We start from the raw sequence: 13,419 nt of genomic DNA, 5'->3' as shown, positions 1-13,419 counted from the left end.
CCCGCTCGCTATCACACAAGACACGTCAGCAGCTCCAAACATTTGGCACAGTCGGGCGGCTGCCTCGCAGGGCAGGCAGAACCCCACCACCAACCCTGCCCGAGGGGCAGCAGCCCCCAGCAGGAAATGGGGAAACAGCAAAACAATAATAAAAATAATAATTAAAAAAAAAAAATATGTAAACGACCCAGCACCCTGTCCTGGTAGCACCAGGACACCCAGGAGAACAAGGTATGTTACAGTCTGAGGGGAGATGGAGACACAACGACTTCCCGGCCAACGCGGGGTCTTGTCTCTATTGCACTTTGCATCATATATATTTCTATATATATATTTATAAAAATACAAACTAAAGGGCTGGGGTGGAGGGGATAAGATGCAAGCCCTGGGCCAGCAGCAGCTCTGTGCACCCGGCACGGTTCGACCCATTCTGCTTCTGCCTGTCCCTAGAGTCCCTCACCAGCCCTCCCAGGGGGGCAGCCAGCAGCACAGGGCCTGACCCCGCAGAGATCCAGCCCGGGGCTGAGAAGGGTGCTGAGCTGGTCCAGAGCCTGCCCATCCACCAGCCTTCCCTCCCTCCCCCATCACCCCTTCCCCAGGCTCCAAGGCCTGGAGTAACAAATGCACAGCACTTCCCAGCCGCGAGCGCCGGCCGCACCCCCGCGGCGATGGGCACCCCGGCACGCTCTCCCTGGCCAGCGAGCGCCCGTTCCCGGGGCAGGTGGGTAAGACCAACCTCACACCTCCCCCTCCGCCCAAAATACCCCACAGGAGAACGTTTTCTCCTGCCCCGAGGTTCCCACTCTCTTCCTCAAGTGACTATGGTGCAAATGGCACGGGGCGATGCAGTCCGGAGACACCCCCCCTGCCAGGGACGGAGGGTGCTCCTCGCTCCCAAGGCTGCTGCCCCCCGCGGCTGCTCCTGCTACCTCAGCCGCCCGTCAGGTTTGACGGGCCCCAGTTCTGATTTGGGGTCCGGGGAGAGGGAGCTCCAGGAGGTTTCGCTGCAGGTCTCCAGGGAGGCGCAGGCGGAGGAGGAGCCGCTGACGCAGACCTCCGCCACGGACCAGAAGGCGCTGATGGCGCCGTCCGCCCAGTCCTCCAGCTCCTGGCCCGTCAGCTGCGCCTTCCGCCCCGCGTCCTCCTCTGCCTCCTCGGAGCGCGGCAGGTTGAGGATCCCCCCCAGGCCCTGGAAGCTCTGCTCCATGTACTCGTTGCGCGGGGGCCCGCCGTGCAGCCAGGTGCTGTCGTCTGGGCAGGACAGGGAGAGAAGGGAGAGGGGATCAGCAGCGCAGACACATCCCTGCACCCTCCTGACGGGGCTCAGCACCCCCTTTGCAACCCCAGCTGACCTCCAGCCCGAGGAGAGGGGCGCTGCTGCGGGATGGGTCTAACTGACCTGCAAACAGCTGCCCAGGAGCCTGGTTTGGGGGACTCGGGTGGGCAAGGGGACACCAGCAGGAAGGACGGCTCCTGCCTTGCCATCAGCTGCAGCCCAGAGAGGCCAGCACCGGGGGGAAGCACCTTGGATTGCCCGCCGGGAGACCCTCCCACCCAGCCCCAAACTCCAGAGCACCCTCACCTTTCCTGAGAGGCTGCTTGCGGTTGAAGGTCTGGGGCACCACCAGGAACTGGTTCTCCCCCAGGGGCTCCCAGAACTGGAGGAGGCGGATGGTCCAGACGCCGGGGCGCAGGGGCCGATTGAGGGGGGGCTTGTACTGGGTGAACTCTGCCTCAGCATCCACCGAGATGTCGTAGGAGGCAGCAATGACGTAGGTGGGGTCGATCCACACCACCGTGGCTGTCAGGTTGGGGCCCCGCGACCACTTCTGCATGGCCACCGGCTCGTCAAAAGGCCCCATCAAGCCTCCAAAATTGCGGAAGAGTCTTTCCTTGGGGTCCCACTCTGTGCCCACCTGGAGGGACAGAAGGCACAAGCAGTGGGACGCTGGGCAGGAAGACGCTGGCGTCTCAGGTTTTGTATTTCAGCTCCCCAAAACAGGGAAGGCATAAACTTTGGAGCCCAAGGCAGCGCACACCCCACGCTCCACAGCTCTCCTGGCTGCCTGCACCACGCCGGCGCTAATCCAGCTGTGTGATGCCTAATCCAGCTGTGTGATGCCTAATCCAGCTGTGTGATGCCTAATCCAGCTGCAGGCACCGGGCACCACAGCTTCAGCTCCCTGCTGAAAGATCCTTTTCAGGCCTTTTCCCCACCAACCAGCTCCACACCCCACCCAGAAGCCAAACTCCTGGACTAAGGTTTGTTCTCAGACGCGACAGCAGCACCGTGTCCCTCTGTCCCCGCAGCGTGCAGGTCAGGAAGGGGACCAAGGGCAACAGGGTAGGAAAGCCAGGAAGGGAAGTGGGCGCTGTGAGGGAAACTTGTCCCCATTTACCTCAAGGTTTTGTAAGCGGTTTGCCTGCCCTCCATGACCCGCCAGCTTCAGAGCTCCTTGGGGCATCATCCACACCTCCAGGGACTCTGCCTGCCCAGTTGCCAAATTCTGCACTTCCTGCATCACCAGGTAACCCTGGAAACGGTCGTCATAGAAATATAAGTGAACGCTGGATGGGAAGCCCCGTGGTTCAAATCTGGAGAGAGAGAGACAGGGAGGTTACACATCCGAGCAGCAGCATCCCCCCAGCATGAGAGGCAGGCCACCACTCAGAGCCTGGCTCGAGCCCGCAGCAAACACCCCACCTGCAGAGCTGGCTGGCCTTTGCTGCCGGTGTGGCCGCGGCTTTGCGGAGCCCCAGCCTGGAGAAGGCCGTGTAGAAGGTGAGGGTGACATCACTGAGGCCGCTGAGCCCGTCGACACGGTCGTAGACGTTCTCCCAGTACGCCTTCAGGGCCGGCGTGCTGGGGGGATAGCTGCCGTAGAGGTGCGTGTCCAGGATCTCCAGCACCTCCTGATTCACCGTCGACTCAAACTTGCGGGCAAAGAAGGTGGGTCTGGAGAGTTGCTGGAAGAGCACAGGCATTTCCAACGGTGTTGGCTACACCCACTCTGCCCTCCCACCCGAGCGGGGCAGCTGGGAGGGGGACAGACCGGGAAGGAACATGGCAGGACCCACCCTGCCCCCTTTGAGGGCACAGGCTAAGGAGCAGCGAAGCACAGCCAGCCTCTAGGTGGGACCCTCTCTGATAGGATCACTGGGAGCAGACAGTAGCCTTACCGGTAATGCAGATGGGTTCCCATCTCTCCCACTGCCTCCCCCTTCCTGTGCTCAGAAGCAACCATGTGCCCTCTAGCTCCTTCGCTGCAGTCTCTGTTCAGATGAGCCCCCACCCTGCAGAGCTGCTGCCAGAGCCCCCCCGCAAGGCCCGGCCACGTGGCACAGCTTGCAGGATCAGGGCCCCGCACTGTAAAAGCCCAGGACTGCTTAAAAATCTGCTAACTTCGCTTTTCAGGGCTGGGTCTATCTCCCCCAAACCTCCCTGTGGAGGGATGGGCCTACATCCCGCCACACCGAGAGCATGGGAGACTGTTTGTCCCAAGGCATTTAGTCCTGCTGAAGAGGTCAGCCCTCTGAAGCGGCTTTACCAAAAAGGTATCTGCCCCAAGTGATAGGCCTGCAGGGAAAGAGGAGGAAAACAGGAGAGAAAGTGTGGGAAGAGGAGCAGCATCGCAAGCCAAAACCTGGCTGCTGGGCAGGACAGTCAGTGCAACCCCGCTGCCCAAGTGTTTACAGACACGTCTGTGCCGAGCCCCACAGCAGCTGGGGAGCCGATCCTGCTCCTGCCCCCGGCGGGGCTGGGGTGAGGCTCGCAGGGGCATGCACAGCAGCTGGCACTGCACCCAGGGGTGTGCCCGCAGGGGAGCTCGGAGAGGAGAGAGACAGGGAGGAGGGGAGAGAGTGGGAGGGGAAAGGAGGATCTTTTTCACCTGTAGCCGGAGGAAGTCCTGGGGTTTGAAGTCATTTGGGGAGCACCCACACCAGTCGACTATGTGTTTATATTGGCACTTACAGCCCAGCTTCCGGTTCCAGTTGGTCACTCGGAGGTTGTTATCGACCAGCGTCTCGCAGGCGTGACTGTTCTCCAGCACCGTGTGGAAGAAGGACTGTGCGCGGCGGAGAAGGGAGAGGGCACACAGTGAGGACGGAGGATGGGTGGCTAACGGAGACACCCCCCCCCCCCCTCACTTGCAGAGAAACAGGACGGACCTTGACAGCTCCTGAACAGAAACCCAGCCCTGCTCCCAGCACAGGGAAACGGGCTGCGCACCCACACCAGGCCAGAGGGGCGTCTGGAGCTAAAGCAGGGCTGAATATAAACATGACACTTGCCCCATCTGCTCCTCTCTCCCCTCTTTTCATCCCTGTGTCCGGACAAAGGGGAGGCACAAAGCTGCCTGAGCAGAACAAGCAATGTCCCTTGCAGCGACCCAGCGCGGGGATGAAGTGGGACAAAGACAGTACAGTGGAAGGAAAATCCAGCCCGTGCCCCGCAGCCAGCACCCACCTCGGCTGGCAGGAGCGTGTAGGTGTAGAACTGGCGCAACTGGGACACCAGTTGGTCGTCGGCATAGACCACGTACTCCACGAAGCTGCGCGTCAGCGAGAACCAGTCGGAGCCGCCGTCCACCACGATGCCCTCGGGGATGTGGCGCTCGCCCAGCCGCCACATGTGGGAGTCGCACTCGTGGAACAGGCGGTCCAGGCCCTGCTTCTTGATAAACCTGGGCACGGGGACAAGGATGAGGGGTTAGGAGTGTCACGCCCTTTGCTGGGTGCAGCTATATCCAGAACATCCCGCCCTGCCCCCCAACTGTTTCAGTCCTGTTCTGAAATCCTTCCTTTTTCTGTTTCTCCAGCTCAGCTCTGCCCCTAGCTGGGATTACCTGGCGTTGTCTCGGCCATGGGACTTCAGGAAGTTCTTATCTCGGTACTTGGATAGGAACATCACCAGCTCCTCGTTGGTCCTGAGGTGCAAATTAGAAAGCATTAATGGCCCCCGGGGTAAAGCAGCCCAGTAAACATTCATCCTGCAAGAGCCATCACACACAAGGAGCTTAAAGCTGCTCAGCGGGTGCTGACTCAAAACCTCGTCCCATCGCTGGGGAGACACAGACATGGCCTCTCTGCTGTCTGGCGCCTCACATGCATGTTCCCCTGCAACACCCAGACTGCAGGAAAAAAACAGCCTCCGAGGTACTGGCTGGGTTCCTCTGCAGAGACGGGACCAGCCTGGCCCTGGAGCACCATCACCAGCACGTGGGTGCAATCTCCAACCGCATCTTCCCTCTGCTCCTCCCTGCCCCTCCCAAGGCTGCTGCAGCATCACGCAGCCCGAGCGCCTCCCGTCATCCTCCCCTGCCCCAGCAAGGTCCTCACCTGGTGGGGTAGTCAGTGGCGCTCAGGTTGATGAAGAAGTCCCAGGGCCACTCGGCCAGCTCCAGCAGGTCCTTCATGCTCCGCAGGTACATCTTCAGCAGGCTGGCACCTCCCCAGATGGTCACCATGCGCCAGGGCGTCACACGGATGTTGGGGTAGTGCCGGGCCAGCTCCACCGCCTCGCGATGGAGGTAGTTAGAGCGCTGCCAGGGAACAGGGCTCACGCTCAGCAGGGAGCTCATCTTCCCAGGGCCCGGCCCTCCTTGCTGCCAGCCCAGCGGTCAGCCCTCGCAGCAGCCTCCACGAGGAGGGAAGCAGCGAGACAAGACTGCTCCGGGCAGTCCCGATAGTCCCCCGACAGATCCCGCTTCCTTGGGGTTGCAGAAATCGGCACGGGAGGGTCACAGCTCCACCAGCACCAAGGACAAACCTTACCCAGCCGCTTCTACTCACGACCCACTTGTGCCTCAGCTCTGCAGCCTGTCCCAGTGACTGCTCTGGGCCCTCTTAGCAAACCCCCCCCCCCCCGGCTCCCCTCACCTCTGCCACACACCTTGTCGACGTGGATGTAGAAGAAGTGCTGCTGGTGGTACACGGCCTTGATGAGCCGCTTCAGCTGGCGAATGGCCCTGCCGTGCACAACCAGCATGTAGGCGATGCGCACGGGCTGGCTGGGGGGCACCTGCTGCAGCCGGCTCTCGTCCCACTGGATGACAGGGCTGACCTTGCCTAGCGGGAGGGGGAGGGAGACGGCTGTCAGCTGCCCCTCCCCATCTCGGCACCCGCCACCCAGAGCTCCTGACAAACTACTGGCACCCGCCACCCAGAGCTCCTGACAAACCAGGGAGACCCGAGCAAGGTGGGGGACAGCAGGGAAGAGCTCAGCCTCGGACAAACCCCATCAGTGCAGCCCAACTGGCTGCAACGCCAGGGCACAGTGGCACAGGCAGCCCCTTGCGTTAAATTGACAGGGCCACGCTGGGGGAGGCGGGGAGGTCCTTCAGAAGAGAAGGTGCAGCTGGGCCTGGCTCTGAGCTCTGCAGGCACTGCAGGTCAGGATGAATAGCCCAGCTTAAGGAGGCTGGCACAGCTTTGATTGGATTACAAAGGCAGCAGTAATCTGGGGATCCGCGGCAGATTGAGGCCGCCTTTTGCCAGGTGGGACAGTTTGGTGACATCAGGAAGGTGGCCCACGCGCCTGGCTGGGATATTCCTGATGCCCAAGGCAACTAGGAGCCCCTCAGCAGGACTCACCTGAGAGCTGGCAGTGGCGAGGCACAGACTGGGGCATGAGGCTGCCGGCCCGGTGCAGGCACACCACGTTGGCGATCTCCTGTTGGCACTGCTTGCTGCTGGCCCGGGCCAGCGCCGAGAGGGCATCTTTGCCCGTGATTTCGCACTTGGGGGTGAAGCTGTTCTCAGTGGGCTGGGGAGCCCCCTCCACGCTGCCCGTGTCGCCCTGCTGGAAGATGGCCAGCTGGGCCTCCCCACGCAGCTCCGTCAGGTTCCTCTGACTGGAGGAGTCTGGCACGGCCGGCAGCCTCCATCCTGGTTTGTGTCTGGCCGTGACGGCTCTCACCACCTTCGACACCAGCGCCCCGGGGCTGTCCAGCCGTCCCCGCCAGCGCCCGTGCTTCCGGCTGGCGCTGCCCCGGCGCCCGGCAGAGCTGTCCGAGTCCTTGGAGCCATCGCTGCTCTCGGGCAACTTGGCTTTTTTCTGCCGCTCCTGTTCCAGGTGGATGCAGAAGAGAGGACAGAGAGCGTTAACGCGGGCCTGCTCCCCTCTGGCTCTGCCAACACACTTCCCAGAGCATCCCTGTTCCCAGAGCTCAGTGCTCCCAGCGCCCATGGAGCTCAGTGCTGCAACACGGCAGGCAATCTGAGCAGCCACTGTGCAGCAAAGAACGTTACACCACCCCTCCACCACCTAAAATGCCAGGTTAAGAACCCCCAGCACCTCCCTGCATGGTCCTATGCCCCCCCTCATGGGGACAGCCCCCTATATGCCAGCAAGAGAGACCTCGATTTGCAGACCCCCTCATCACAGCACCCCAGAAACACAAAGAAGGTCTTGCTCTCTGTTGCTGGGCTTGCTGCAAGACTAAATGGCCAAGGTCGGTTGTATCTGCACCAGCCACCCTCCGGAGTCCTGTGTGGGCAAGAGCATCCCTGGATGGAGGAGATGAGCACAGGGCTGCTCTGGCTGGCAGAAGTTATTCTACTGGGAGGCAAATGGATCAGCTCACCCCTGCCATGATCACACTGTGAGTCCAAGCCCAGCAGATCCGTCTGGGAGCCACGGTCCCAGGTGGCTACAGCTGGGCTCTCTGGGGCTAAAAGCACTGCAGGCATTGAATGATGCCCTGCCCACGCTCCCTTCCCGGGGCCCTGGCTTCCCACACTGGGCTGGAGCAGGTGCTGCGACTGCCAGCTTCTCTAGCAATCCCTTTAACAAACCCTCCTGCCGAGCCAAGCGGATGTGTAAAGGGAGCCGTTAATTACGCTTCGTTACCTCTGCCAGGCTGGCTGATGAGCAGAACCGAGTCAGCCTTGGGGAGAGCAGAGAGTTGGGAAGTTTGGATACCTGTGAGAGCCATGCTCATGGGAAAGCATTCGCTGAAAGGCAGCGAAGCAGCTGCCTGCTCCAGCCAGGACTCTCTCTCACAACGCCCTCAAAACCCTGCCTGCCCAGAGCCGCTGCTCCAGGCACTGCGGGAGGCAGCGAGGGGCATCGGGGGCTACTCCTGGGCAGCGGCATCTCCCAAGGACAGGCAGATGGCTCACAAGGACAGCGGGACGGAATCAGCCCCCTGCACAAGCTTCCCCATGGACGTGGCTGCTGGGAAGGTCACGGCCAGGAGAAACCCCATCATGCAAAGGCTGGAAAGAATGTGGCAAGATCTGCCTGCTCTGGTGTCCCTGAACTACCCATGTTGGGGTGGCACAGCCTGCAAACCATGGCTACCCAGGAAGGGGCCAAGCCACCACTTAACCTCCACAGGGCTGGCGTCAGTGAGGATCAGTTGAGCCCCGTTCCACCCAGACAGGCGTCACAGGCGGCCCGAGACAGGCGGAAAACCATCCATTAGTCACCACGCAGGACCATCTGTTCGAGAGTTATAAACCTGTTCTCTCCACCGAGCACCACCGGAGTGGGGAGCCAGGAACAGGTCTCTTCCACGGGCTCAGTCCCACTCCCGCAGCACCAGACCCGCCAGCCCTGCTCACACCCTCTGCTCCCCAACACGCCTGGCTCTGGGGACAGCCCCCCTCGGTCACAGTCCTGCTTGTCCCCCTGGAAGGAGCCTGTTCCCAGCTCACGAGTACGCCCGGCTGCCCTCCTCAGTAGGGAAGTCCTTAGAAGCATCGCCAGCCTTTCCGGAGCTGCCAGTTAACGAACTCAACGGCTTCTAATTACTGCACCACAGCAGAGGGATCCCTCCACCCCAGCCTGGCAGGGAACGGCTCCGGCCACGTGGCTCCGCTGTATTTAAGACTTGTGTGCGGGACTTTGGGTGATGCTCCCCCTTCCCCTCCTCCCAACACACACAGATGGCTCCAGGCGCCAGCCAGAGGTCAACTCTCCTGTCCTGCCTCCCCCGATGTGACACTGCCAGCCCCACAGCGCCATGGGTCAGGTATCTGCCCGCACCCTAACCCCAGCGCAGGTCCCCAGCCAACATCTCCAAGCTCTGCCATTGCGAAGAGCAGAGCTAAGAGCACCTGGGGTCCTGCAGGACTCCCCCTCTGGCTGACTGACTCTAGCGTCTGCTGCATACGAGCACTCATCAGGGAAAAACGGAGCCAAAATGTTCCAAAGTCACCAGAGGAATCCGGATGCTTGACTGCCAATTGCAGCAGCAGAGCCTTAAGCCTCACAATTAAAATGGCTGGAGACGGCCCCCTAAAAACGAGCCCTCTGGGGGTAACAAAACAATTGAGGAATCTCAGCAAAGCTGAAAGAAAAGATGTTTCACAGCACATGGAGGACACCAACACACAGGCCCCAGAGAGGTGCCACCTCCTGCCTGGAAGGAGGAAGACAGGAGGTGAAGTCGGGGAAGAGACATGACTGGGCTAAAACACCTCTCCCAAGTGACAGATCCTCTTCTCCACCCATGAGGACACTTTGCGGTTTGCATTTTCTGGGTGTCAGTTCCACCGAGGACCAAGAGCTCCAGGAAGCTCTGGTGCTTGCTCAGGAGCTGTTGGTGTCACCACAACAGAGGCAGGATCGCTCCGGTCCCTTGGGCTCCCACCCTTGCGTGCAGACAGGGATGCTGTCAGCGAAGGGCTGGGAATTTCCTGTCCCATTGGTCAGTCTGGACAGGGATTGTGGTGTTTGATCCCAGCAGAAAAAGATAATTTGGCTTCCTGGAGGCAGGAAACTCAGTGTTGACCTGAACGGATGGAGACTGATCCCGCTTCTGCTGGTCTGCACGCCACAAAGCATCTGCTTCGTGAATAAAGGGAGCCTGCAGGACCCTGAAACTGGGCTTGGGAACAGAAGTGACACGATCCAAGCAGCATGACCTTCTCAGGGAGGGCTGGCCTGGTGGCTCCAATGTGGCTGAAGCCCGTTACAGGGCAGCAAGCAGCGGGTGCTGCTGGTGCGAGATGGGTTTACAACCTGCCCCAATGAAGGGCAAAGATCCTTACTCAGCCTCTGCTCAGCTCACACCGGGGAGCCACGGGGGATGGAGCCTGTCAAGGAGGGGAAGCTCTTCCCTCCCCTACGAAGGGAAGGAAACCAGCAGGCTTTGATGAACCGAGCAGGGCAGAGAAAAGGGCTGGCACGGGCAGAGATCAGAGCAGCCCTTTTGGGAACAGCCGGGCAGCTGCCAGCCCAGGGCACAGGTCCCCCTGCCGAAGGCGCGGGTCTGGAGGGGCAGACAAGCGTGCCCGACTTCAGATGCTCCACGGCGTTTGCAGGAGTCAAGTCTCCCCTCCTCTCTCTACAGCGACTCACGGCCCACTCGCGGCGGGGACAAGCCAGGTTTAGAGCTGTGTCCATTAGTGGGAAGGAGCCATTTACTCTGGCAATTAAGAGATCCCAAGGTTCCCCAAATCCTTCCATGGCTGCAAGGTCAGGCTCTCCTGGGAGGGTTCCTCCAGCATAACCAGCAATGCCCAGGGGAACGGCGGCTCCTCCAGGTCTGGCCAAAATCAGAAGCTGCAGGAGGCCACAGAAATCAAGAGCATTGCCATCTTATAATAAAAGTTAATTGGACTTTTCCCAGCTTGTTAATGGGTTTGGGCTGTCTGTAAAGTTCAGGATGGTTCTCGCCTTCTCTGAAGAGGCTTGTCCATTCCCAGGCCCTGGAGTCAGGGCTGCTGGTGGTGAACCATCCCCTCTCCAGGTGGGATGACCCATGGTCAAATCTGTGAGCTGCCCAGCTCAGTTCTGGGAAGAGACATGGGGAAACGAGGCAAGGACCAAGGCAGAACAAGCCAACCCTGGAGGCTGTGCAGGGCAGGAGCAGAGAAAAGTGGACAAGCAGAGCAGGATGGTGCAGAGGGAAGGGGAAGCTGGGACCGGTGAAGTGATTTGATCAAGGTCATGGGAAAAGGGAAGGGGCAGCTGGGCACCCCCAGCTGCCAGATCGGTCTGCTCTCACACTCCCAGCGCCTCTGAATTGCAGGCAACTCTGTGTCCCCTCTCCTTGCTGCATTTATTCCCTGGTTCTGTTTTGGTGGTGGGCATATGGCAGCACATGAGGGTGCTCGTGGCCATTCCCAACAGCCTAAGAGGAGGCCTGGGGTTGGGAATTACATCCGCTGAGCACGTGGTCGTGTTAGAGACCTTCCTCCGGCAAGGGGCTGCCCAGTTCCCCTCCACACCTCTTTGCTCTCAGGGAAAACTTTCTAGTCCTGTGAAAAGACCTGTTGACTATGGGGTCACCCTCCACACCAGGGAGGCACACCATGACGGGGAGGGGAAGCTCTCACCCCTCCAGAGATCCCCACCTCTCACCTCATGGCCACTGGCTTTGCTCTTCCACGGCTACCACACTCACGCCATGCCTGCCCCAGCACAGCTCCCAGCTCTGGCTGCACGCTGACCCTGACCCTGCCAAATGGCTCCACCATTGCCCTGGGGCTTGCCAGCAGCCCGTGGAGAGGCTGTAACACGCCCTGGAGCTTGAGGGTCCTGTCCAAGATGAGGTGCTCCAGTGCCACACAGACATTCACCAAGGAAGCCCATACAGGGACTCTCAGCCTGTCCCCAACGCTCTTGGAGAGACCAGCTTCAGCCACTGGTCAACCCAGCTGCAGCAGGCCTGGATGCAGCCCAGGCACCTCACAACAAATAAATAAATTCAAATAAGCAACCCAGAGATCAGGAGCTTGCTTTGAAGGTGGCAGCAATGTGCTCCAGAGGCCTGGGTCCTCCTCGATAGCTGCTCTGTGTCTGACCTTGGGCAAACACCTTTGCCAGCCCATGCCTCAGTTTCCCCACGCATGAAAAACAGGTGATGCCTCTTGCCTTGGACAGTGTTCTGCTATAAAGACATCAGATGACTGCAAAAGGTCCTTGTACCCCCTTCACAGGGATATCCCTTAAACAGGAGCCGCCACAAACTTCCTGAGCTGCTGTACATGCTCTCCCCAGCTCTCTGAATTACTGTATGTTTTAGTATTTTCTGGATTGGGTGTCACCAACCCCTGCTTTCCACAGCGTCTCCCAAGCCACAGAGAAGTGCAAGACCCCTGTCAAGCCTCCCACGCCCCCCACCCCAGGCCAGACCCCAACCGACCCCCCTTGGGCCACAAGATCGCCTTCTCAGGTGCCGTGACCCTGCACTGCTGCAGCCGGAGCCCCCTCACAGGCCACGGCCTGCCGCCCGCCCCACAGCAGCCTGGGGCCTGCGGGACCCCCACCCACCCCTGGGACACCACAGTGGCACAGGGCCTTGCCAGCCTCACGGAGACACCCGGGGGCAGGGGGACACACACCCCCTTCGTGTCCCCTTCCAGCTGCAGAGCAAGGGAACACACAGTCCCCCCGGACACTGCTCCCCCCGCCCCCAAGAGACTCCCCTCACCACAACAGCCACCTCCCAGCACGCACCCCCCCCCCCCCGACCTCCCCAGCCCTCCTGCCCCCCTCAAGCCCCTCACCACCCCTCCCGGCCTCCCCGTCGCCCTCAGCCGCTTTATCACCCACCCCCCCTACCCCCCTCATCGCTCCCCCACGGCCTTTATCGCCCCCCGACCCCTCTCACCGCTCCCCCACGGCCTTTAGCGCCCCCCGACCCCCCTCATCGCTCCCCCGTCCCCTCACCGCCCCCTCGGCCCTCGCCGGCAGGCCCCGCGGCCGCCGCTCCGGCCTCCCCGCGGCGCACCTCGGCCGGTCCCTCCTCGTCGAGGCCGGCGGAGGTCCAGAGGACGAGCCCCTGGAGCAGGAGGATGGCGAGGGCCGTGGCCACCGCCAGCCGGTACCGCCGCGCCAGCTTCCGCGCCCGCCCGCTCGCCACCATCGTCACGGCCGCTCCGCCGCGGCAGGGCGGGCTGCGCCGGCGCGCGCCTCCCGCGCGCACGCGCCGCCGGGGGGGGGGTGGGTGTGGGGTGTGAAGCGGGGGCGGAGCCGGGGGCGCGCGCAGCGGGGCCGGGGGGGGGGGGGGTCGGGATGTGCGCGTGTGCGCGTGCACCGGGGCGGGCGCGTGCGTGTGTGTGCGTACGTGTGCGTGTGTTCATGCGTGTGTGTGCGCGTGCGTGTGTGCACCAGGGCGTGCGTGCGGCTGCGTGCGTGCGTGCGTGTGTGCACGGGGGTGTGCATGTGTGTGTGCGTGCTCGTGCGTGTGTGCGCCAGGGCGTGCGTGTGTGCATGCGTGTGTGTGCATGTGTGTGCGTGCTCATGCGTGTGTGCACGAGGGCGCGCGTGTGTGCGTGCGTGTGTGCACGGGGGTGTGCATGTGTGTGTGCATGCTCGTGCGTGTGTGTGCCAGGGCGTGCGTGCGGCTGCGTGCATGCATGCGTGTGTGCACGGGGGTGTGCATGTGTGTGCGTGCTCGTGCGTGTGTGCACGGGGGTGTGCATGTGTGTGTGCATGCTCGTGCGTGTGTGCGCTAGGGCGTG

At 61.6% G+C, this 13,419-nt stretch overlaps 1 protein-coding gene across 3 annotated transcripts; it reads right to left on the bottom strand.

The window, feature by feature from the left end:
* Positions 1-763: 763 nt before the first annotated feature.
* Positions 764-12,821, bottom strand: XYLT2 (xylosyltransferase 2). Of its 3 annotated transcripts, none has more exons than XM_086473469.1 (11): positions 12,666-12,821; positions 6,595-7,063; positions 5,894-6,069; positions 5,341-5,543; positions 4,848-4,928; positions 4,469-4,685; positions 3,891-4,067; positions 2,705-2,967; positions 2,400-2,595; positions 1,583-1,916; positions 764-1,251 (listed from the first exon to the last, which is right to left on the bottom strand). In XM_086473469.1, the coding sequence occupies exons 1-11, from the start codon at positions 12,819-12,821 to the stop codon at positions 926-928; spliced, it is 2,598 nt and encodes an 865-aa protein (XP_086329595.1). In that variant the 3' UTR covers positions 764-925. The 3 variants fall into 3 exon arrangements, with proteins under 3 accessions (XP_086329595.1, XP_086329597.1, XP_086329596.1); XM_086473471.1 differs by having other exon boundaries at positions 764-1,253; positions 1,645-1,916; XM_086473470.1 differs by having other exon boundaries at positions 6,595-7,066; positions 12,687-12,821.
* Between the last annotated feature and the right edge of the window lie 598 nt (positions 12,822-13,419).

The sequence above is a fragment of the Leptosomus discolor genome, chromosome 15 (genome assembly GCF_034619465.1).
Source record: "Leptosomus discolor isolate bLepDis1 chromosome 15, bLepDis1.hap2, whole genome shotgun sequence".
NCBI classification, from domain to species: domain Eukaryota; kingdom Metazoa; phylum Chordata; class Aves; order Leptosomiformes; family Leptosomidae; genus Leptosomus; species Leptosomus discolor.
This window is presented reverse-complemented; position numbering and strand designations above follow the sequence as displayed.

Bases quoted from the DNA above. Each gene is read 5' to 3' on its own strand.
- XYLT2 (XM_086473469.1), bottom strand. From the start codon at position 12,821: ATGGTGGCGAGCGGGCGGGCGCGGAAGCTGGCGCGGCGGTACCGGCTG. The intron at 5,544-5,893 runs GTGTGTGGCAGA...GTTCCCTGGCAG, and splicing joins TCTACATCCACGTCGACAAG to CGCTCTAACTACCTCCATCG. The intron at 2,968-3,890 runs GTGAAAAAGATC...GTGCTCTTCCAG, and splicing joins AGGACTTCCTCCGGCTACAG to CAACTCTCCAGACCCACCTT.